Raw genomic sequence first — 26,680 nt, 5'->3', positions numbered from 1 at the left:
AATTGTGAACTTTAAAAATACTAGGATGGAACAAACTATTTCATTCTAACTGAATGATGGAACTTTTTATCTCAAAACAAAATTAGTACCTACATATATCCAAAATTCTAGCATTCAACAGAGTAGTTATCAATTTGAGTTGCATTTCTTTTTAAATTATAATCTACTTGAGTAGTTTAAAAGAAAGGTTTAGGCTAAGCTAAGTATGGTGGGATGATTCTAAAAAATAAAACTGGGTAGGGATAGGTAAAAAGAAGCAATTATTTCATTCAAATCAGGCTTGAAAGGAAGACCTGATACAGAAGAAGCAAATGGGAGTTCAGGGCTTATAGGGCTGGACTTTTACTCTCATTGGAAATAGATTAAAGAGGGAACAATATGTACAATATGTACAAGAGTATAAAAATCTAGTCTTCTAGAAAGAAATTAGAGGGTGAGGGGATAGGATAAGGGAGGGACCTTTAGAAGGTTGTGTAGGTTAATAATTAGGAGGGAGGGGGAAGAGGATAAGGCGGGGACTCTTAGAGGGGTGGGTAGATTAAGGAATAGAAGGGCAAGGTAGTGAGTAGAAACAAATCAGATTCATGAGGAGGGATAGGGTAAATAAAGGAAGAAGGATAGTGATGTTTAATTGTAGCCTTCTCTAGGACAAAGTTTGGCAGGAGAGAGAAAAAATAAAATAAAATGTGCACAGCACAAAAGAAAATTTAGAAGGAAGCACAGAAAAAGCTGAGGTAGCTTTAAAACAACATACAGTATTTATTACAGATTTTTTTTAAAAGTAAACTGTTTGAATAGTAATTTATTGTCTTATATTGAATTCTATGTTCTGCTGTGCACATGGAAATGTTTTTTCTTTTCTCATTTTGTATTTAAGTTTAAAATGAATTTTTAAAATTTTTTAAAAGAAAAAATAAAATAAATTATCATCTAATTTGGTGGATTTTTTAAAAATTATGTTTTATTTTCAAGGAGGAGTTGGTAGGTAAAAGTAGCTAAAACCAGAATACATTCTTTATAGTTTGGTCATATCATTATGAATTCTGCTATTCTCTACATACTCTTAAATCCTTCCATAAACAGCCAATATGCTCTCAAATTTAGGAAAGTAAGAAATGGGCCAATCAATCAATACGTATTTATTAAACTACCACATGCCAACCACCCTACTAGGAGGTAGGGATACAAACTCAATAAATGAAACAATCCCTACTCAAGGAGTTTACATTTTAAAGAGCAGACAAGTACACATGTAAGTTTATACAGAATAAATACCTCCTTTGCCACTGAACCCTAAGGATGATGGGATCTTTCCATCTGACTCGGAGCTAAAACCTTCCATATGTATTATCTCTCACATTAGAGTATGACCTCTTTCAGAACAGGGACTATCTTACTTTCCTACTTGTATTCCCAGAATTAGCATAGTGCTTTGCACATAATAAGAACTTAATAAACTTTTTTCATTCATTCCATTCTAGACACATATATACATATGTATACGAATCATTTGCATAGACAGTACTGTTAAAACCATGCCGAGAGTATGTGAGGGAAAAGCGAAGAAGGCCTATTCTCTTGGGGGAATACTCACAGTTAGAAAGCATAATATGGATGATGAACCATCAAAGCAAAAACAGAAACAGTCATTGAGAAGATAGAGAACAAGGAAAGAATAATATCACAAAATCCCAGAGAATAGATTATCCAGGATAAGATAGTGGTCAATAGTGTTCAAATGAAGCAGACAGGTGACCTCAAGAACTGAGAAAAGACCATCAGATCTAACAACTAAGACCTCAGGTAACTTTAAACTTTGGCTTGGAAGCCAAATGGCAAAGGTTAAGGAGGGTGATGAATTGAAGACAATGAGGATAGACAATATTTGCAAAGAGTTTGGCAGAGAAAGGAATGAGAGATATAGGATAATATCTTGAGGGGATGGTTGGATCTAGTCAAGGTTTTTCAAGAATGGGGAATATTTGGGCATGTCTGAAAACAAGATGGAAAGAACCAGCAGGTAGAGAAAGGCTGAAGATTAGAAAGGGAAAAATCTGCTAGAAAAGATTATAGGAGATGGAGTCAAGGGCATATATAGAGGGATTGGTCTTGGCAATGTGAAGGGCCCCCTACCTCATTATAAGAGAGTAAGGAAAATGAGGAGAGAATGGAGGATGATGTCATGAAATTTTGAGATGAAGAGTAGAGAAGAGGAATTTCATGGCAAATGACCTAAAATTTCTAAGTGAACTAATAGTCAAGGTCCTCAGCTGAGGGGAGTGGGATACTTGAATAGAGAAACTTTGGAACAGCTTCTTTGGGGAGTGAGGTAGGGAATCAATCAGGGAAGAATAAAAACATTGCCTTGTTTACAGTGAGAGCTAGAATTTAGAGAATATGAATTTGTAGTGTTATCCAATCAACATGGTTGTATGACTTCCTTCACCTCTGTTGAACATCACATAATTAGGAACAGAAGTGGTAGAGATGGTGGATAAAATTCAGGGCTAGAGTTTAACAAAGGATGAGCAGCAGTACAACAAGGGAGTAAGGAATTCAAAGTAAATGACAGCATAGAGTTGAATGGTAAACCATAACAGGGTCAAGATTGGAAAAAGAGGAAAGTCAAGGTAATGGCCTGAGAAAAGTACCAATTGGGGAAGGGATTACAAACTAATGAGAATGAAGAATTGGTTTGGGAGGGGTGAGGCATGGGAAGAGAGAGAATGATCAGTTATAGTGAGAGATAGAGGATGTCAAAGCTTTTGATTAAGGAAGTGGATCATTTGTGGGTAATAGTAAAATCCAAGTTATGGATGGCTGCAGTTGAGAGGAATAGATCATGGGATTTCAGGAGACTGAAGAACTGGCCATCTTGGCAGCACTGACAAACTCAAGGACTGCTTTATTGGTGGCCTCTAAAATGATGTATTAGAGATAAGTCATATTGTCTCTTATACTAAGGTGTTTCTACATAAGAATTTACTCTACTTTGCCACCTCTGTATTCCCTCTCTCACTATTTACTTTGATATTATGCCTGTTCCAGCTTAAAACATCAAAATCTGACAATATCATTTTTTTTACTTTATTAAATTTATTTTTAATTAATTTATTTTTAGTTTTCAACATTCCCTTCCATAAGCTTTTCAGTTTTAAATTTTCTCTCCCTCCCTCCCTAAGACAGCGTGCAATCTGATATATGCTCTACATATACATTCCTATTAAACATAGTTTCACATTAGTCATGTTGTAAAGAAGAATTAGAAGCAATAGGAGGAACCACAAAAAAAAAAGAAACAAAACAGAAGAAAAAGAAAAAAAAAGCAAATAGTATGCCTTGATCTCCATTCAGACTCCATAGTTCTTTCTCAGGATGTGTACAGCATTCTACATCATGAAACGTTTGGAGATGTCTTAGATCCTTGCATTACTGAGAAGAGCCAAGTCTATCAAAGTTAGTAATTGTACAATGTGGCTATTAACGTATACAACGTTCTCCTGGTTCTGCTCACTTCACTCACCATCAGACCATACAAGTCTTTCAGGTTTTTCTGAAGTCCATTTGCTCAACATTTCTTACAGCACAATAGCATTCCATTACATTCATATACCACAACTTGTTCAGTCATTCCCCAATTGATGGGTATCCTCTCAATTTCCAATTCTTTGCCACCACAGAAAGAGCTGTTATAAATATTTTTGTACATGTGGGTCCTTTTCCCATTTTTATGATCTCTTTGGGATATAGACCTAGAAGTGCTATTGCTGGGTCAAAGGATATGCATGAGTTTATAGCCCTTTGGGCATAGTTCCAAATTGCTCTCCAAAATGGATCAGTTCACAACTCCACCTACAATGCATTAGCGTTCCAATTTTCCCACACCTTCTCCAATATTTATCATTTTCCTGTTTTGTCATGTTGGTCAATCTGATAGGTGTGCTAACACTATCTTTTAAACCATTAAATGATTTCTAATAAGAAATCCTGATATCTAATTTGGTCTCTTTTAAATAAAAGCTAAATGTAACTTAAAGGAAACAATAAAGACTGAACTCATCCTTTTCCTCCTATCTTCTGAAAAGTTACTAGGGAGATGTTACACTTTGCAACAAAATTACATGATTTATACTTTTTTTCTTACTGCTAATTTCAGGATGTACCTTCCTAAAGGTTCTACCACTTTCAGTAATGGATAGTAAACTCCTGGTTTTTTTATCACTTTGACTTGCCCACAATTTTCACATGAGGCTAATTAGCCTGAAGATGTGGAGTATAATTAAAACCCAAAGCACAGGAAAACTTAAGTTTAGCTTTTACTGGGGAATTTTACTTAGAATCATCTTGCTTCTCAGCACAAACACACTTTGATAAATCTGTGATTTCTTTGGTGTGAGGAAAAATCCCTTTTGAAGATCAGGGTCCATTCCTCCTACAACTTCTAACTCTGCAATTTTTGTCTTTGGTTTTCCCTAGGACTTCTATGAAGGACCTATATGACTGATGGCCTTTCTCCTGGCCCACTGGAACCTAGTACTGGCATACCATTCTACAGTATTAAGATGAAAACTTATATAAATGCATCTTGAACTCTTCTAGAGGAGAAGGAAGTATGATTCATGTGAAGTTCCCTAAATCCTCAAAGTTCAATTTATTTTTGCAAAAAGAGGATGTGGATCTGGACCTATTATCACAGGTGGTTTTGAGTCAGTCCCATGCATTTCCTCAATCCCACCCACACCTGAACATATACATATATATATATATATTTATATTCAGTGGAAAGAACACTACACAGAGTCAAAAGACCTGAGTTTTAATCTTTGCTCTGCCACCAACCTGTTTTATGTGCTGTGCTAAAACAAGTGACCTAGCTCCTCTGGACCTCAGCTTAAGCCATCAAAGAACATTTTTAATGCCTTTCTCAGCTCTAGTGTGGTAGGAGCCTATGAATCACCAATCTAGCCTTTTTATAAATTCAACAAACATTACTGAGCACCTGCTATGGGAAAGGCAGTGTACTTGTTGCTAGGGATATATAGATGAAAAACAACATAGCCTCTGTGTTCATGCAGCTCCTATTTACTATCCTGAGGACTCTATAACTATCTACTTAAGAAACAGGCTTAGCCTTTCTGTTGGACCTGACAACTCTTAATGTCCCATCTACCTCTAAAATCCTAAATGAAAATGGACACAGATGAGTATTTTTCAAAATAAATATGGGGGGGGTGGAAAGTTTCTCTCCTCCTAAAAACAAAGGCCCATCTTTTTAACAATAAAAGTGATAGGGCTCTGAGTCATGGAATACCATTCACCAAATAGTTAAAGTTGAGAAAAACCCAAAGGACAAGGATAGACATAAACAGACCATAACATATGATAAATTTTGAGGGTAATCCAAAGAGTACAGCTTTGTTGTGATTTGCACCACTAACAGGAATACCAACATAAATGGAATCACAAACCCGTCAAAAGGTTGAAGGTAAATTTTGGCCAAAAATGGTTTTAGTTCCATACCTCAAACCATTTACTATCACTGACCCAATCACATCAATGTTTGAAATATTTTTAAAAATAATTTCAAAACTGAGGAAAAGGGAAGATTATTTATTCCAATTGTGAAGAAACAAAAAATTATTATTATACAAATAAAACAAACCATTAGGGACAAAACAGTAATATTAGCTGATATTTGCAAAATGCTTTATGTACATGATCTTATTTGATCCTCAGAAGAGCCCCATGAGGTCAGGTGGATTTCATTACATAAAAATAAAGAACTTTTGAAGAGAAAACAAAACAAATAAACCCAATATCTACAATTTTAAAAAATAGATCAAGAGATTGGAAAACATAGTTCTAATAACATAGTTGATTAATATCTAACATCCAAAATCTATATGGAATTGATACAGAGTTTAAGAGTAATATCTGTTCTCCAGTGGAGGAATAGTCAAAGGCTACACACAATTTTTGAAAAAAGAAACATAAATTGTTATCATTTGAAAAACTGTTCTACTTCATAATTAAAGGAATGCAAATTTAAATCAATTTGAAGTACCATGCCCCCTCATACTCATTAAATTGACAAAAAAAAAATTTAATCTTGACGAAATCATGGCAAAATATGCAGTGTTATATTGTTAGTGGAAACATAATATTGGTAAAAAAAAAATTTTTTTGAAAAGCAGTCTAGCAATACACACAAGCTACAAAACTCACCATACCCTCTTTACCAGTAGGGTTCCCACTATTTGATAATAATGGGAATTATCTTTTTTTTTTTTAATTATTTATTTTTTGGCTAGGCAATGGGATTAAGTGACTTGCCCAGGGTCACATAACTAGTAAGTGTTACGTGTCTGAGGCCGGATTTGAACTCAGGTCCTCCTGACTTCAGGGCCAGTGCTCTATCCACTGCGCCACCTAGCTGCCCAGGGAATTACCTCTTTGACTTGGAGTTTTAGTCCTTCAATTTGTTCATATTTGCGGAAATTGCTAAATTTATGAAAAAAATGTAAAGTATTATTCTTTCATATATGAAGATCTCAGCAGGCCCATTGCTGGGGAAAATACTCAGCTGCCCCTGTCAGCACATCCAAGTCCCTGCATTCATGGAATTGTAGAATGTTAGAGTTAGAATAAACCTTAAGAGATCTTGAACATCCTTGTCTTTTATTCATCTATAGGTTTTAGATACACTTAAAGGGAGACATATCAAAACAAGAAGAATCAACAGGAGTTTGATGAACTGGCTCCCTTTGTTTTGCTTCTAACCAAGTTTTTATTGTACCCCAAATATAGGTTAATCTCTATTACAATTGATAAGAGATAGGTAAAGGGACTAAACCAGTGATTATATTGAAATAGAGAACTTCCAAATGAGGAAAGTCCCTCAACCAATTAGAGGAGTTGCCCAAATCACTGGGAAGTTAAGTAACTTTCCCAAGCTCATATATCCAATATGTGTCAAGAGGCAGAACTAGAATCCAGGTCTTTCTGGTTCTGGGATAGTTCTAACCACTGTACCATATAGTTGCTACAGAATCGTCCTCCCTAAAAAAAAAAAGACACAAACACCCCCTCCTCCCCCCACCGCCACCGCCACCACCACCACCACCAAATCCCAACCAATGGCCCATTTATTTGATGGACAAAAAAACAGAAGCCCCTTCACTGAAACAATTTAGGTACTCTCAGAATTTGTGGTAATCAGATTTCACATATAAACCATTTTACCTTATCCTTTTTGTTTGTTTTTACAAATAAAAATAAATCTGAATTCATGTTTAAAAAAACATTTAAATATGCTCAGTTTAATATAGATCTTATCAAATCTAATTCTGGTTTGCAGAAAATGGGAATCTTGTCTCATCAGGTGCCCCTAAAATGTTCTGACAAAATTCTATATTATCACCAACTGTAGGAGGTAGTTATTATTCAGGTTGTATAACTAGTTATTGACTTTGCCAGACATTTAAGAGGAGCAATACATTTACTTTATCCTTCCTATAGTTAGTTGAGCTACCTGCTGCTCCCAATGGCATCATTTGCCAACTTTGAGAAGTAAATCTAAAGAAGGAAATGGAGCTCAAGCCAAAACAAATGTGAGGTATAATCATGTGGTGCTTTGGAACTTGTCCAAATAACCCCCAGGAAACACACCACCACTTAGAACAGCTCATATTAACTTTCAGACAATTCTCCTCTGATTCATAGGGCAAATTCTTTTTCTGCCCTGGGGAATCCTCCCTTGCCTGCTTCACGTCTCATAGGGCCAGATATCTAGGATTGAGCTAAGCTGAAATGCAAGAAAATATTTGTCTTATAGGCCCTTCCCATGGGCCCCACTTTCCTTACTCTTGATTCATACAGGTGGAATTTTAAAGCAAAAGATAAGGCAATTGGGCGGTGACCACCATTACCATTCAGCCAAACTCCCAAGCTAATACTGCGACAAACAACAAACTTGCTTCTAAAGAGGTTCCTAACTCTTTCCCATCCTATCGTGTAGGACTCAAAATGTTCGTTTCTAGGGTTTAGATGTTAGAAGAAATGACAGTGCCTAAAATAAAAAAGCAAGACAGAAGTTTTGGTTAAATGGAGACAAATGGCCAGAGACACAAATAGATGCAGTACAAAACAAAATCAAATACCCCACCTTATTGTAAACCAGAAAAGAATTACTATATCTTGGCCCAAGGGAAAGATTTTATACTTTTTAATGGCCTTGAAATTAATTCAGGTTTCTGTGTTGGTTGATTGTGCTGAACTATTTTGTTGTTTTTGAGAAGGAGGCCTCATCAGACAGTGAGTTAAGGGCATAAATAGAAATGACTGTGATCTAAAAGCAAAAGACATTAAAAAATATATTAATTTAAGTTTTAACTTTAATTTATTCAGTTAAATTATAATCTAAAAACAAACCAAAAAATGGTGCACAACTCTTTACTACTAAGTGAGACAACTAATGAAGAGGAGAAGCTAAGCAGGACTTCTGGGTTGAAAGAGAATTCTTCTCTCCACAGTGTGAATCGAGCAGTAAATTCACAGCAAACAAGGCCTGAGGACAAGTACTAAACTTTGGTGCTGTTGCTAGACTGAAAGAAGGAACTCCTACTTTAGCTGGTAAGTAAGAAACAATGGAAACACAACTGAATTCATATGAACTAATAAATTAATTAATCAATTGATGGGGCAGCTAGGTGGTGCAGTGAACAGAGCACCAGGCCTGGAGTCGGGAGGACCTGAGTCCAAAATGACCACAGATAATTACAAGCTGTGTGACAATGAACAAGTCGCTTAACCCTGTTTGCCTCAGTTTCCTCATCTGTAAAATGAGTTGGAGAAGGAAATGGCAAACCACTCTAGGATCTTTTGCCAAGAAAACCCCAAGTGGAGTCATGAAGAGTTAGACACAACTAATTGATCAAAAAAAAAAATTAATGTCCTGAGAAAATGAAAAGGCAAAAGTAAGGGTTAAGAATTCTATACCTTGTACTTGTGGCTGTACTTTAGCATAGAATTTCTGAGTTGAAAGGAACCTCAGAGGTCATCTAGCCCAATCCATTACTGAGCAGTAATCTCCTCTATGATAGCATTCATTCAAGTAGTTATTAAATTAATATCTGCAGAGTAAGTTAAATAAATGCTCACAGAGCCTTCCAGACAAAGAAATAACTTTATTAAAGGTACTTGATAGAAACAACTCTGTATTCCCAATTAAAAAATATTTTCCTCCAAGATATTTATCATGATAAATATAAGGATCAAATTTTTAAGGTCACTTAAAAAAAACACATTATTCCAGGTGATTATTGTGTTTAATGGTGATATTTGGTATACGATTTTTTTTTTAACTAGGAACCTTCATGTAATGTAAAGAAAGAATGAGAGAGAGAGAGATAGTATGTGTAAGGAAATAAAAGTGGGAGAAAACGAAATTCCAGTAAAAAGGAAAGGCCCCAAATGAAAACTACCACCTAATGAGAAAAAAGAAAACACAACCTGAATGGAGCCAAAATGAACCTGGGAGAAGCATGAAGGCATAAATGTTAACAGGAGATAAAGCAGATCACAGATAACATGGTGGTCATTGCTCCCAAGAGGCCAGACAGTAACTATCTAATTCTACTAATGGAGATATGCTTGGATAAATTGTACATTTATGCGAGACAGGAAGTTATCTTTGAACCAGTGAAGTTTGTTATGTTCTTGCTTTTTCTTTAGCATATTCAGCATTATTATCTCAATCCTATCTCATATAGGCAGCTAGGAGAGGCAGTGATTAGAGTGCTGGCCCTGGAGTCAGAAAGATCGGAGTTCAAATTTGACTTCAGCTATTTACTGAGCGACCATGGGCAAGTCACTTAATCCCTGCCTTCCTTCATTTCTTCAAATGTAAAATGGAGATAATAACAACACTTAACTTCCTATGGTTGTTATAAGGATCAAATGAGATAATATTTGTAAAGTATTTAGCACAGTACCTGGCACTTAGTAGGTGCTATATGAATGCTCATGATTCCCTTCCTCCCTCTTCATCTGATATTTTTATCACTTGTTTTGGTTTTAATTATTTCATTAAAAAAAACAAAACCCTTGGGCAGCTAGGTGGTGAAGTGGATAGAGCTTCTGTTTTGGAGTCAGGAGGACCTGAGTTCAAATCTGCCCTCAGACACATAACACTCACTAGCTGTGACTCTGGGCAAGTCACTTAACCCCAAATTGCCTCACCAAAAAAAAAAAAAACCCAAACCTTTACAAGTTGCTACTGATAAGAGAAAAACAAGTAAAAACATCTCTGAGGTTTTACCTCACATCTAGAAAATTGGCAAAGATGATAATAGCTAACACTGAAGGTGTTCTGGAAAGATAAGCTAAGATACTGTGGGTGGAGCTGTAAATTGGTCCAGGCATTCTAGAAAACAATTTTAAATTAAGCTAAGAACTGACAAAAACATCCATACCGTTTGTCCTAGAGATTTCACTGTTGGGCATATACCCCAAGGAGATCAAAGATTGAATGGTGCCATATATGCCAAAATATTCATAATAGTACATTTTATAGTAGCAAAGAACTAGAAACAAAGTGGATGCCACTAGTTGGGGATTAGCTAAACAAATCGTGGTACATGGATATAATGGAATAATTACTGTAGTATAAGTATAAATATGAAAAATGTAGAGAAGCATAGAAGTATACGAACTGATGTAAAGTGAGATAAACAGAAATAGAAAATAATATGCACAATTACTCAACCATATAAATGGTAAGAAAAACAACAAAAGTGAATGCTATGAAACGTCAAACTTCAAATAAATGATAAGAAAATGCATCTCCCTCTCTTTATTGAGGAGGTAGGTACTATGAGTGTGAAATATTGCATGCATTATCAGACTCTGTTGATATGTAGGTTAGTTTTATAAGACTGCCTTTTAAATTTTTTCTCTTCCTTTTTAAAAAAAAAACAAGAGATGGCTCTCTGGATAGGGTTGGAAGAGATGTATTTGGAAATAAAAGAGATATAAAAACAAAAGCCATAAAAAAAAAACTTCAGGGGCAGCGAGGTGGTACAGTGGATAGAGCACCAGCCCTGGCTTCAAGAAGACCTGAGTTCAAATCTGGCCTCAGACACATAACACTCACTAGCTGTTTGACCCTTGGCAAGTCACCTAACCCTACTATCTATCCAAAAACAAACCGAAAAAAAAAATTCACAAACGTGTTAACTTTTAAGGCATATTATATTTTTCTAGGAGAACAATTCTACAATGACTAAAATAATGTAAATGAAAACAACACTAAAAAGGCATCAGATCTCAACTAAATGGAATGACCAATCTTGGTTCCTGATGCATCCTATGATGAAACACACATCCATCCTCTTTAATCAATCAATCAATAAACATTTATTAAGCACCTACTACTTGCCTGGGCACCACACTAAGTGCTGGATAAAGGGGTAATGAAGTACAGGTGCAGAATGATTAGTGCGCTGCAAAACATGACCCCTGTGTGATTTAGTTTTACTCAACTGTGTTTGTTATAAATAAAAGTTATAAAGGGTGGTAGTGGTGTACATTGGGAATTAGGATATAAAAAAAATAATAGTAATACATTTAAATAAACCAAAAACTTTAAAATTACAGAAGAATATGCCTTTTATTAATTCTTATGACAATTTTACCTTCTATGCCTTGGAATTACTCCATTTTATACTATAACGGGTAAATAGGATTTGATATACAAATTTTTACTTTATATATCTATTTTTGGAACAGAGTCAGGCAGAGAACAGTAGAAAGAGAAACATAGACAAATACCACCATGGAATAAAATCCTTATTTTAAGGCTATGGCATTTTAGAATAATGTTAACTACAAGATCAGTGGCAAGTTCACAGTAACAGGTACAAATGGGGCTTGGTCTGAGGCCATATTCAGCCCCTACCTCACTCCCTGGCAGACTTCTATTGTTGCTACATGGCATTAATACTCTCACAACTGTCAGAAATAGGAAACCATATCAAGAATCAGAAAAGTAATTTTTTCTACAATAGATCAGGCAAAAACACTTTCACAGGGTAGTCTGTAATTAGAGAGAGGCAAATGCTTTGAAAACTCAGAAGTGCTACATAAATTCAAATTGCTATTATTAATAAAAATAAGCACTTCTATAAATAAGGATGAGAAAAAAAAGTCATCCTAATCTCACCTAAGAAAACAAAGGAGTGAAGTACCAGAGAAAACAACCTATCAATATTATCAGGGCAGAGTATATGTACCCCCTGGTCAAGATTTGAAAATTGTGTAGTTCACTGAAGGTCTTGAGCTTTGATTGTAACAAGTCAATGCCTAAACATTGTGGAGAGCAGAAAGGTGTGGTACACAAAATGTAACTTTTAAAAAATATTAAAATCGAGAGGCAGCTAAGTGGCGCAGTGGATAGAGCACCAGCCCTGGAGTCAGGAGGATCTGAGTTCAAATTTCGCCTCAGACACATAACACTCACTAGCTGTGTGACCCTAGGCAAGTCACTTAACCCCAATTGCCTCACTAAAAAAAAAAATATATATATACATATATATATATTATAATTGTATCTCCTTGCATATTGCATGCTAGATGGTTGGCTGCCTACAATGACTACCTCAATAACATCTTCATCTTTGTAGGAGGGGTTGCTTATGGTTCTTTGATATGGTTCTACGGTAGTTGTTCTTTGAAAAGATAGCATGATACGATTGCACATATATAATCTATATTAAATTGCTTACTGTTCTCAGGAAGGGGGAAAGTAATAAGGGGCAGGAGAACATTTGCAACTCAGATTTTTTTTTAAATGAATGTTAAAAATTGTCTTTACATTTAATTGGGGAAAAAATAAAATATTAAAAAAAAGCATGATGATACAAATATGATCTTGGTAACTAAACCAGGAGAAGTCACAACTGAGAAAGCAAAGTATAGACCAACATCCCTAATGAATACTAATTCAAAGAGTTTAAGTAAATTATTAACAGAGAGGATATAGTAACACATAAAAAATATATACTATGACCAGGCAGAATTTATACCAGGTTTGAAAGGTTGGTTCAATATTAAGAAAACCATAAACATAATAGATAATTTTATAACAATAAAAATCATATGATTATGCCAATACATGCAGAAAATACTTTTGACAAGATGCAACAACCATTACTGTAAAGAAACATGATTTCAGATGAAGAAACTAAAGCTATCTAGAGTCATATGGAAATAATGCTCTATATCACTATTGATTAGAGAAATGCAAATTAAAACAACTCTGAGGTACCATCTCACACCTATAAGATTGGCTAATATGACAGAAAAGGAAAATGATGTTAAAGAAGACATGGGAAAATTAGAACACTAATGTATTATTGGTGGACTTGTGAACTAATCCAACTATTCTGGAGAACAATTTGGAACTATGACCAAAAGGCAATCAAACTGTGCATACCCTTTGATCTAGCAATACCACTAGTAAGTCTATATTCCAAAGATCACAAAAAATGGAAAAGGACCCACATGTACAAAAATATTCATAGCAACTCTTTTTTGTGGTGGCGAAAAATTGGAAATTGAGGGGATGCCCATCAGTGAGGGAATGGCTGAACAAATTGTGGTATATGGATGTAATGGAATACTATTGCGGTATAAAAAATGATAAACAGGCAGATTTCAGAAAAACCTGGAAAGACTTACATGAACTGATGCTGAGTGAAGTGAGCAGAACAAGAACATTATACACAGTAACAGCAACACTGTACAATGATCAACTATGACAGACTTAGCTCTTCTTAGCAATACAATGATTTAAGATAGTTCCAAAAGACTTGTGATAGAAAATGCTATCCACACCAGAGAAAGAACCATGGAGTCTGACGGCAGAAAGCATACTATTTTTACTTTTTTTGTTGTTTTTTTCTTTCTTGTGACTTTTCCCTTTTGTTCTGATTCTTCTTTCACAACATGAGTAATGTGGAAATGTGTTTAATATGTTTATACATGTATAACCTATATCAGATTGCTTGCCATCTTGGGGAGGGGGTGAGGAGGAAGGAAGGGAGAAAAAATTTGGAACTCAAAATCTTATAAAAGTGAATGCTAAAAACTATCTTTACATGTAATTGGAAAAAATAAAATTCTATTAAGTGAAAAAAATAAGATAAGAGAAAACAACCAAAAAAAAGAAACATGGGAATAAATGGACAATTGCTTACTTTGGCAAATAAAAGCTATCTAAAATCATGAGCCAGAATTAAATATAGTGCAGAAAAACTAGAGGCCTTTCCAATGAAATCAGGGATAAAACAAGGATGTTCATCATTACCACCACTGTTTGATACAGTTCTAGAAATGCCAGCTCTAAAAATAAAATTAAAAAAAAAAAGAAACAGAAAGAATGATCATAGGCAAAGAGGAAATAAAATTGCCATTTTGTTTTGCAAATGATGATAGTTTAAAGAATCCTTGAGAGTCAACTAAAAATTGAAATAATAATTCCAACAAAGTTAAATATAAAATAAATCATCAGCATTTCTGCCTTTTACCAATAAAACATAGTAGGAAGAGATAGACAAGTTTCATCAAAAATAACTACAGAATGTATAATATATTTGGGAATCTGCCTACCAAGACACAGTGGAACTCTATGAATACAACTATACTACCCTCTTTACAGAAATAAAGACAGAACTAAATTATAGAAATATTGAATGCTCTAGGATATGCTAAATCAATAGCATTAAAATGACAATAATTAATTTGCTTATTCAATACTATCTGTTGTTTTTGTTCAGTCCTGTCCAACTCTTCATAATCCCATTTGGGGCTTTTGCCATTTCCTTCTCCAGATCATTTTTTTTTTTTACAGATGCGGAAGCAAAGGCAAACAGGATTAAGTCACTTGCCCAGGGCCACAAGCTACTAATGTCTAGATTTTTAACTCAGGTCTTCCTGACTTCAGGCCTGACCTTCTATCCATTATACTACCTAGCTGCCCTACAATGCTATTCCAAATTACCAAAAATATTACTTTATAGAGCTAGAAAAAAATAGCTGAATTGATCTAGAAGAATAAAAGATCAAGTCTAAAAGGAAATAAAGAAAAAGAAAGCGGGAAGGAAAGTCTAGCAGTATCAGATTGCAAACTACACTACAAAGCAGTAATCATCAGATTGCTTTTTAAAAATCATGGGAACAGATCAGGTACACAACATACAGAAGCAAATAACCATAGTGACACAGTATTTAATAAACTTGAAGACCCCAGCGACTGGATTAATGACTCATTGTTTGACCAAAAAAAAAAAAAACTGCTGGGAAAACTGGAACACAGTCTGCCAGAAATTAGGTATAGATAAATTTCTTATACTGTACATCAAAATAAACTCCAAATATATACATGACAGATATAAAAAGTCATATAATAAATTTAGAGGAATAAAAAAGAAATTACCTTTCCTATCTATAGACAGGGGAAGAGTTCATGGGGGAAAAAAACTAAGAAATAGAGAGGATCACAGAATATGCAATGGATAATTTTGATTACATAAAATTCAAATGTTTTTGTACAGACAAAACCAACAGTTGAAATTAGAAGGGAAACAGTTAACTGGTAAAGATCTCATTTCCAAGATATATAAGAAAATCATAAAGTCAAGCAGGCATTTATTAAGCACTTACTATCTATCAGGCACTACACTAAATGCTGGGGATAGCCAGAAAGGCAAGGATGCCTGCCCTCCAGGAGCTCACATTCTAAAGAGGGAGACGAAAAAGTGAAGCACTATGTACATGTAAATTATACACAGTGTAAATAGGAGATAATCTTAAAGGGAAATGGGGGCATGGAGGAAAGACCTAGAAACGCCTCTTGTAGAAGGTGGGATTTGAGCTGAGTCTAAAGGATGCCAAGGAAGTAAGGAGGCAGAGGTGAGGAGAGAGAGCATTCCAGGAAAGAGGGACGGTCTCTGAAAAGGCATGTGCAGAGAGATGTAGTGCTTTGTGAAAGGAACAGCATGGAGGTCAAAGTCACTGTATCATTGAGTATATGGAGGGGAGCATGGTATAAGCAGACTAGAAAGGTAGGAAGGGGCCATGTTGAAAAGGGCTTTCACAGTCACATAGACTCTAAGGTACCACATCACACATATCAGATCGGCTAACATGACAACACAGGAAAATGATAAGTGTTGGAGAAGGTGTGGGAAAACTGGAACACTAATGCATTATTGGTGGAACTGTGAACTGATCCAACCATTCTGGAAAGCAATTTGGAACTATGCCCAAAGGGCTATAAAAACGTGCATACCCTTTAACCCAGCTATAGCACTTCTAGGGCGTATCTCAAAGAGATCATAAAAATGGGAAAAGGACCCACATATACAAAAATATTTACAGCAGCTCTTTCTGTGGTGTCAAAGAATTGGAAACTGAGGGGACACCCATCAATTGGGGAATAACTGAACAAGTTGAGGTATATGAATGTAATGGAATACTATTATAGTGCTATAAGAAATGATGAACAAATGGATTTCAGAAAAACTGGAAAGACTTGTATGGACTGATGCTGACAGAAGTGAGCAGAACCAGGAGAACATTGTACAGAGTAACAGCCACATTGTGCAATGACTAACTTTGATAGACTTAGCTCTTCTCAGCATTGCAAGGATCTAAGACATCTCCAAAAGTCTCATGATGGAAAATGCTATCCACATCTAGAGAAAGAACTATAGAGTCTGAATGCAGATTGAAGCATACTATTTGCTCTTTTTTTTCTTCTGTTTTGTTTTGTTTCTTCTGTCTTGTGGTTCCTCCTATTGGTTCTAATTCTTCTTTACAATATGACTAATGTGAAAATGTTTAATAGGAATGTATATGTAGAGTCTATATCAGATTGCATGCCATCTTGGGGAGGGAGGTGGGAAGGCAGGGGGAGAAAATTTAAAACTCAAAAGTTTATGGAAGTGAATATTGAAAACTAAAAATGAATTAATTATTTAAAAAAAATTTTTTAAGTCAAATAGAGGATTTTATATTTGATTGTGGAGGCTAACGGAGCTACTGGAGTTTATTGGTAGGGGGAAGGGAAAGTCACATGATGGTTAGCATTTTTTAGCAATAAAGTATTTTTAATTAATATATACATATATTAGATGTAATATTATTTCACACTTAACAGACTATAGCATAGTGTAAACATAACTTTTATATGCACTGGGAAACCAAAAAATTTGTGTCACTGGCGTTATGGCAATATTCAATTTATTGCAGTGGTCTAGAACTAAATTCATAATATCTCTACAGATATGCCTATATATAATATAATTATATATCTATATATGATAAATAGAAAATAATTAACATAGGGAAGGCACTAGAATTAAGAGGGATTGGGAAAGATTCCCTATAGAAGATAGGATTTTATCCAGGGAAGCCAGTACAGAGAGAGGAGGAAAGAGCATTCCAGGCATAGGAGATAGCCAGAGGAAATGCCCAGAGTCAAGAGATGGGAGTGTCTGGTTCATGGAACTGTAAGGCCAGTGTCACTGGATCAAAGACTACATAATAGGTATGAGGTATAAAAAGACTGGATGGATAGGGGAAGGACTAGGTTATAAAGGACTTTGAATGCCAAATAGAGGATTTTTGTATTTGATACTGGACATGATTGAGAGCTATTGGAGTTTCCTGAAATTTGGGGTGACATGGTCAGTCCTGCACTTGAGGAAAATCACTTTAGTGGTTGAATAGATGATGGACTGGGATGGGGAGAGACTCGTGGCAAGCACGCTATTGGAGAGTGAGGGGACGAGGGGCTGCTCACCAAGATGACGGCAGCATCAGAGGACAGAAGGGAGTGTATTCAAGAAATGTTGCAAAGGTGAAATCAACAGGCCTTGGGTACAGATTGGACATTGGACATAAGAGATAGTGAAGAGTCAAAGATGACACTTAGGTTGTAAGCTTTGGAGACTTTCTGATAAGAAAGCCTGGGAATAGTTCTGTTTAGTTGTGATGTGTTTTTTTTTTTATTTAAAAGAAAGGAAAGAGAAAAGAAAAGTAATACACCAGGGGAGAAAAAGTGAGAGGAAAGGTGAGAGAAATTATCTCCCATAATTTGGATACACAAGTAGAAGACTATACAAAAAAGCAGGAAGTAGGGAGAGCAACTCCTGAACCTCACTTTTATCGTAACTGGTCAAGAGAGAGAAGAATACACACACAGTTGGCTACAGAAATACATTTCACTCAGCAGCAAAACAGAAGGAATAAAGGAAAAGGAGAGGGAAGAATAAGAGGGAGGGTAGATTAAGGGAGAGATTAGTTCTAAGCAAAACAAATTCTAACCATAGAAAGAGGATTGGAAGAAAGGGTTTAAGAGGAAAGAAAGAAAAGTATAAAAACTTGTGTTTGGGCTTTGGGTAAAAGAAAGAAGTAGACTGGGAGCCAGAAGTAGATTGTATCAAACTTATGAGCATATTCCTGTTACACCACCCTCTTCAATGGGAAACTAATCAAATACGAAGACCAACCACTATCCCAGAGATCCTATGATGCTACCCACCTCCTCAAAGGGAGATAAAGGACTTAGGGTGCAAGTTGAGACTTTTTTTAATATGGCCAATGCAATGGTAAAGGTTTTATTTTTTCTTTCCTTTTCAGTACTACCAAGCCTGATGTATAGAAAAGAACTGTTGTACATCTGTAGCCAACTTTAATTATCTGTAATACTAAATGCTTCTTGAATTTAATCTAATTGTGATGATTATCTTTTGATGTTAGTTATTTCAGCCAACTGTTTAAACCTGTTTCCCATTCAGGGGTGGATTTGACTGAAATCAACTTGACTTAAAACAAGATATAAGTCACTGATCAGGAAGACTCATCTTGTTTCTATTTTAAAAAATACAGAAAATTTTGCTTTTTTTTGCTTGATACAACTTTAAAACTTTTTTTTCACAATTAAGAGATACAAGTTTCATTTTAAAATCATATATGGAGTACATTTACCCCTCTGGGTTGTTCCCCTAATTTGCACTCATATTTTTGGTTTGGGTCCCTAGAAAAGCAATTATGCTCAGGTCCTAGGGGTAACCCTGTGAGGTTGCACTACTAATGATACATCATGAGCCTCTACTGGTGTGCTTTCCCATTAACAGTCATGACAGAAGAGGAATGGGCTCTTAGCGAAGTCATTTACTAAGAAGTAAAATAAGAGCAGTTGCTACAAAAGTCTTCCCACAAACCTGGGGTATACTCTCCCATAAATATACACATTATCCATGGAAACAATGTGCATAAAACTAATGTACAATAACAGCGAGGCACTCATAAACAATACATATGTAGCAAAAGCAACTCACAACTCCTGGTTTTGTAGGGCTTACAAGTCTTTTCCCTATTTGTGCAGTCTTTTCAAGGTTTTCCCTTGGTTGTGGCAACTTTACTGAGAAGGTTGTTCAGCTAGGTTCTTAGGACTCCTTTTTTAAAACCATAGTTGGCTCTCTTCTCAGGTCCCAGAAATATCACTCCTTCGAGTGACTTTCTCCTTATATAACTGTCTCTATCCTAGTCTGTATGGACTGTGTGTCTCTACTCTCTGCTGCATACAGTGTCCATCTACTAGTCAAATAGCAACTATATAAAGCCATATGGTTTATAGGGGAAGGCAAGGAGATAAAATCCCCTCCCTCTGGTCTGCTCTCTGGTATGGGTACAGAAGTGTCCTCCACAACTGCCTCCAACAACTGATCCTTGAAATTTGTCCAGAGTCTAGCTATTTAAAAGCCCCAGGGGCATGGCTAATTTGTTCAATTACTTGGTTGGTTCCTTTTCAGACTGAATCACAGAGGTGTTTGCACCTCATAAAGGAATCAGGGTTTAGAGCATCCCTGGTCAGTTTAACATTTCATTAACACCTTGTGAATATATTCCTCACCTTCTATGACTACATCAACTGAGGTAGAAGGGAACTCCCTCTATTACACTAACATTTTAGAGTGATGATTCATCTTGCTATTTCACATAAATCCTTACCTTCTCCATAGGTAAAACAACTTCATTTTAAAAATTCCAACCTTGGTATCTTTTATGGTTTGCTACCTATCACAGGTTTTCCCTTTATCTATCTTAGATCAATGGAAATTACACTCAAACTTATTTCTCGAAAATGTTTTTTATGTTGCCTTTGTTCTTCTTTTCTTCCATTTATTTCTTTTTTTCTTCCATTTATTTCTACACTGCAAGCCCTCATCTAGATCTGCTCCATCCAGAATAATCCTTTTATTCATTTATTATCTTAAAACTTTGAACACAAAGTAAGAGCTTAAAGAATCTATACAGGCTCATAGAGAGAAAACACATAGTATAGTTGAGAGATCATTGGATCTGAAATGTAAAGGTCTGGTTTCTGCATCCCAGCTCTACTATTCTACCTGTACGACCTTGGATAAGTCACTTCCCCTCAGTGGACCTCAGGTACTCAATCTGTAAAATGAAGATATCAGTTTGGATGATCTCTAAGGTTCCTTCCATCTCTGAATCCAATGATCCTATAACATATCTCCATAAACCTTATACTATTTATAAACACATTTTTTTTCTAGAAGCTTAAATCCACATTTGAAAACTGAAACTAAGCATCTCTATGACATTTAAGGGGAATTTGAGATAAACTGGATGTTAGGTTCTTTTGAATCCCAATTACTCTGGAAAGAAAGCTCTAGGGACCCATAAGATTGGGCCCCTAATATCACCCCATAGCCTGTTGCAAGGGGACATACTTCTTTTGTGTCCTCCATGATACCCAGTACAGTATAGTACTTGCTGAAGTGAACTATGTCCTATTTGTAAAACCTTTTAAAAAAGATGAGTCACACTAGATGTTCTCTGAGGTCCCTTCGACCTCTAAATTTATGATCTTATGACCTATAGGCATAGAATGTCAGACTTGAAAGTTGCCTTAAAGAATTAAACTTTTTTCATGTCATAGATGTCACTGAGCCTCAGGAAGATAAAGTGATTTGTATCCAGTCACACACATTTAGTGGTAGAGTCAGAATGAGTATGTGGACCTCCTGACTCCCAGTCCAGTGTTCTTTCTATTGTGCCATGCTGCTCAGACTCTTTTATTTAGAATTTCAAGGAACCTTAGATATCATTTGGTCCAATTCTGGCATTTTTTTTCAGATGAGAAAAATGAGGAACAGAGAGACTGAGACTTACCCAAGATCATATAAGTTTTAAGTGCCAAAATGGGCTTCAGAACTTCTCATTCTCATCCTCCTAGCTTATTTTAGATTTACTTTGTATCTGAGACTCCGTGCTGTAGTGGATAGAGGGCCAGCCTTGAAATCAGAAAGACATGGATTCCAATCCCATTTCTGGCACATTCTGGATGTGTGACCCCATGGGCAAATCACTTAATCTCTCAGTGCTCTGGGCAAATCTCTAAGTTTCAGAGAAAGTGCCATACCACAATGGTAGAGGTAATTTCCTCAGCCAGGAGTTCCCTATACCAGTGAAATCAAAGTTCCAGTCCCTAAATTTATCCTTCATTTCTGAAAATAGTCCTCCCTTCTCCCCTGCCCAGGGAGCCATCCTTTGTAACAAAGTTGTTTGGTTTTTTTTTTAAAGAAAAAACAAAGAATTTCAATATATCAGTCATGTCTGACAGTATATGCAATTTTCCACATTCATAGTAACCACTTACAAGGGGGAGAGGGAGCTACTTAGGGCTTTAGAAATTACTTTGGCACCTTGGTGGAAGATGAATTGAAAAAAAAGGAGACACTGGAAGCAGAGAGATTAATGAATGTAGAAGCTACTAAAACCAAGTAGAAGTGGTAACGGGTCTGAATTAGGGTAGTTGTCCTGTGAGTGCAGAGAAAATTGATGTCAAGAAATGTTATGGAAGTAGAATTCACAGAAATTTGTTGTTCAGTCATTTTTCCATTGTGTCCAACTCTTTGTGACTCCACTTGCGGTTTTCTTGGCAAAAATACCGAAGTGGCTTGTCATTTCCTTCTCCAACTCATTTTACAAATGAGGAAACTGAGGCAAGCATGGTTAAGTGACTTGCCCAGAATCACACAGTTAGGAAGTGTCTGAGGCCAGATTTGAACTCACAAAGATAAGTCTTATTGACTCCAATCTGGCCCTAACCCCCGAGATGTAAAAGGGATAACTGTATAATAGAGTTAAAACTGAAAGGGGACCTCAAAGACCATCTAGTCCAACTCCCTTATTTTACACATGTAGACTATAAGGGCCAAGAAGGTTAATGTGAACCCAGTTCCTCTGACCCAAGTCAGTGTTCTTTTCACTCTATCATGCTGGTCCTCTGACACCAGATCACGTCACCTTTCTACCTTGCCTCTCAACTAGAAGAGAGCAGTGTCACAGAAATCAAAGAAGAGAGTATCTAGGAGAAGAGGGGTGTGGTGACTGCAGGGTGTCAAAAGCTTTTCAGAAGTCAGAGTATTGAAGACTGAAACTAGGTCATTGGATTTAGCCAGTTAAGTGGTAATTGACCTCTTGCCCATCTTTTCTGTTTTTTGTTTGTTTTTTTTTTGTTTTGCTTTTTGTTTAAGTCTATATCTGTGATTTCAAGTGTGTAGGGAACTTTTAGCATAGAAACTACCTCCACTGATACAGTATAGCAATTGAGCTACTACATGTAGACATACAGAACTGCCTGGGACAGTGAAAGTTATTCTCTTGCCCATGATCACACAAAGCTCACACATGTATGTGTATGCAGGTACATATACACATATAGGATTATGTAAATATATGTGTATATATGTACAAACACAGAGGAGGCAAGACTTGGAACCAGGTCTTTCTGTCTCCACAGCCAGTCTTCTCTCATTTTACTCTTCCTCTCTGAGATGTTACTTCACAGTTCAAAAAAAAAAAAAAAAGCTCAAAGATAGGGATCACAAAGGAGTAGGAAGAGGTTTGGATAATTAGACCCTGAATAGTTGAGAGCTGATTGTACACTGAGAAACAAAGTTTCACTTCCCTATTTCCAATTATATACTCTACCCAGAAAGCTATAAAAAATAATAATAACCACTCAACCAACCTAGTCATCACTGGCAAAGTTCCAGAAGAGGTATTTTTGGATTCACCTGAAAAGAGCTGAAGTAGTAGGATGTGTCATCATAATACCTTATCATTTCTACCCAACATCATTCAATCCCAGAACCATATTTTCTTGGAAGAATGATCAAAATAGAAAAGGTCCTCTAGAAGCAAATTTTGTTACTGTGTATCTTTTCTATTGTGGTATGGTCCCACCTACTTAAACTTGTTTGGATATTGCATCATCCAAATCTCTACTGCCTAATCATTATCTCGCGGCATAGGCAAGTCTTCTCCCTGCTCTCTAAATTGCCTGGAAGTACCATGCACCCTGCGGAAAGGTAATAAATACTAATGGTGTAGTTGGCAAAACTTTGTTTAGTTCAGAATTGACCCTTATATTTCTCGAGGAAATATGACCCATAGTCTTGGTTCACTCCACAGTCTCCTGCATGCTATATAATAACACTTAGTTCATAATTGCTAATGCAGAATTGCTGAAAGGCAAATGAAATTAGTATTCATATAAATTGTGGAAGTGGGAAAAAATTACTGCCTTTAACACCCACACTGAAACCTGACTGTCCTCTCCGAATCAGATTTGATACCTGGATTCAAAGTCTCCCTGAGCTCTTCCCTAATGTGGCACTTTCACAAAATCATAGAATGATACCATTTTAGAGCTAGAATGGTCCTTAGAAATCATCTAAGGTAGGCTCCTCATTCTGTAGTTAGAGAAATTGAAGCCTCTAAAGGTTAAATGACCAGCCATAAAATTACACAGTGGTTTTCCCTAACTTAAATCTGTCTTAAATCCATTGTACCAACTCTAACAGCATATCCCAAAGTGAGAAATACTGTAACAAATTGCTTTCCTAGGGTTTCATAAGTAAAAATAATAATAATGTCCAAATAAGTACAAAATTCATTAGCAATTTGGTATTTCACCACTAACTTTGGAAAAAGTAGCTATTTTATATCCTGTAGCATGATTTGAGGCCACTGTCCATTCTTTTCCCCTTTCTGCTCTTTACAAAGAAAACATTATCTGGTCAAAACAATTCTCAAATACTTACTAAGGAAAATGAAATTTTAATGCAAATGTCAAATGAAATTTTCATATTAATTTATCCTTTCTCAACTCATTTCTTCGGGGCTGAGGAAAAGTGTTCTGTTGTTTCCATCTGAACTTATATAACTTTTTGAAGAAACACCTGCTTAAACTGGTGATGTGGGAAATCACCAATGAGCTCCCAAGGTTAGAATGCTACAGGTAATTTGACCCATTAGAAGAGTTTCTCCCCTCTTTAAATCCTAAACCAACACTATTGTCCTGTCCTTAGCAACTAAAGGGTTTCTTCCCTCTTTAAATCCTAAACCACCACTATTGTCCTGTCCTTAGCCAACTCCTCAAATCTCAATGCTCTATCGAGTTGCCTTCAGAATCACCTCATTTCATCACTCTAACATCTACTCTCTGTTTAAGCAATCCCTTCGATGTGGGGTTTAAACTCCAAAAAAGTTCCTGCTGCAGCACATCCCTGCGACCTCATGGGATCCACACGTCTCCAATGAAGGCCAGGAAAAGAGTGGGAAGCAAAGGGAGGGAACTCCAGTTCAGACAGGCTAAATCTCCATCGTCCATTTCCTCGCACAGACCCGGGAGATTATAGGGCGCTGAGCAGCTTTGGGGGCCTGGAGGGAGGGGCGCCTAGGCTTTCCCTGAGACTGGTACACGCTGCACCTGCCCGGGACGTGGCACCACCAGAGCCCAAGTACGAGCCCAACTCACCTAAAGTCGTCACAATTCCCTCCACCCCATCCCCACCCCACACCTTCCTTCCCCAACCCCGAATCCTCGAACAGCCCACCTTTCGGAAATAGCATTCCCCCTCCTCCAAGGGTCGTCCGGCCGGGGGCGGCAAGGTGTCCGTCATGTCGGATCCTAGCCTGGGGAGGACTGAGGATGCTGGAGGCAGGAGTAGGGGGCTCTTCCGATCGGTCTAGCTGTTGCGCTGCGTCCCAGCAGAGTGCTGGACTGGCTGGCAGCCTGGGCTGGAGATTCGATCTCTGACCCCTCCCCCTACTGGCTGAGCTCACTGCTCCACCCTCCCTCCCTCCTTCCCTCCCGGCCTTCTCCTCCTCCTCCTCCACCTCCTCCTCCTCCTCCTGTTTGTGTCCCCCGGAGCCCTGGAAACCCATGAAGCAGGGGTGGTGCAGTTTCAAGAAAGTAGGCAAGCTGGCCTGAGGGAAGGGTTGCCTGGTGCTGGAAAGGCCTGTGGTCACCTCGGAAAGCCCGGGGCTCCTACCGAGCCTGAACTTAGCCTACGTGTTTGCTGGTGTTGGGGGCCTCCTTCCCTCAATCATATTGAGGCTTACTATAAGTGTTAGCCTCCGCTAGGCCAGCTGTGTTCCCTTCTAGCGCCTTTACGCAGCGCTTTTGAGAACCGTACTAAGCTACCTTGATCCTTAGAGCTGAGTCCTAAAACAGAAGAGGGAACTTTTGTCTTGAACCTAGCACCACCTGGAAACTTAGTACTGCTTATGCTTGGGGGAAAAAGCTAATTCGGTCCTTATTTCTGATCTCAGGGACCTGAGACATATCAACCCGAACTGTATCACGTAGGCAGGTGCAGTGGAAAGATACTTGGGCTGGGAGCCCAAGAACTTGTGTTCTACTTCTGGTTTTGTGAACTCAATGATCAAGTCAGTCTCTGAGCCTTAGTTGCTTCACTGTAAAATGAGAGTGACTAAGAGGGAATTGGACCATGTTTAAAGTCCCTTCCAAAGCTAATGTTCCATTTGTTCAGTTCTTATTCTCTTTCTATATATATGTGCGTATACATACATATATACATACACATATATACGTATACACACGTTATTCCATAAAAGAGGAGAGATCCAAGACTAAAGAATTGAGGTGGGTTAAGCGGGGAAAGCCTCCAGGAGGAAACTTTAATTACAGGGGAACAGCTAATCCTCGTGATAGTCCCATACAATGCCGACCCAGCAAGGCTAAAACGCCAAAAAGTTTGACAGCCAAAAGCAGGATTTTAGAAGTGGTCAATAAAAATATAATTCGGGGGAGGAGGGGGCCCTTCCAAAGTAGTTACTGTTCTGCATCAGCTGACTCCCCATAGGCTTTCCTCCCCCCCACAAAAAAAGGGTAAATCTGGCAGCCCACCAATCCCACCCTCAAATCGAGTTACTGCCAAGGAGATTGCTCCCCATGCCTCTGCCTAAATCATCCTTTTTCTTGAGCGAGGTTGTCCTAGGGCAGTCCGTCTGGGTATTAAGAGGGGGAAAAAAATCCTTAATTATCCAGAGACTAATGCCCAACCTAATTCTCCGGAGGACTCTCTGGAGGTCTCTCGGGGGAGTGGGGGAGGGGAATGAAGACCCTGCTACTCCTCCCTCTAGCCCAAACGCTCTCTTCCTCCCCAAGTCTCATCAACAGTTCCCAACAGACACCTGAGAACGAGGCATGGCGCCTGCGCAAACCGCCCCCCCCCCCCCCCCCCCCCATCCCCAACACACACCTCCCTCCCCC

General features: G+C 37.3%; 1 protein-coding gene across 1 annotated transcript in view; it reads right to left on the bottom strand.

Moving 5' to 3' along the window:
* Positions 1-25,165, bottom strand: part of LOC114047310 (rhophilin-2-like) — a 61,978-nt gene extending 36,813 nt beyond the window's left edge. Inside the window, exon 1 of the mRNA XM_027868077.1 lies at positions 24,999-25,165. Within this exon, the coding sequence (XP_027723878.1) occupies positions 24,999-25,064 (66 nt within the window). The 5' untranslated portion in view covers positions 25,065-25,165. The remainder of the gene's footprint in view (positions 1-24,998) is intronic.
* Between the last annotated feature and the right edge of the window lie 1,515 nt (positions 25,166-26,680).

Source organism: Vombatus ursinus, unplaced genomic scaffold, assembly GCF_900497805.2.
Source record: "Vombatus ursinus unplaced genomic scaffold, bare-nosed wombat genome assembly UNPS02014786.1, whole genome shotgun sequence".
Lineage (NCBI taxonomy): Eukaryota > Metazoa > Chordata > Mammalia > Diprotodontia > Vombatidae > Vombatus > Vombatus ursinus.
Note: the sequence above shows the minus strand (reverse complement) of the source record. Positions and strands in the feature narration are given on the sequence as shown.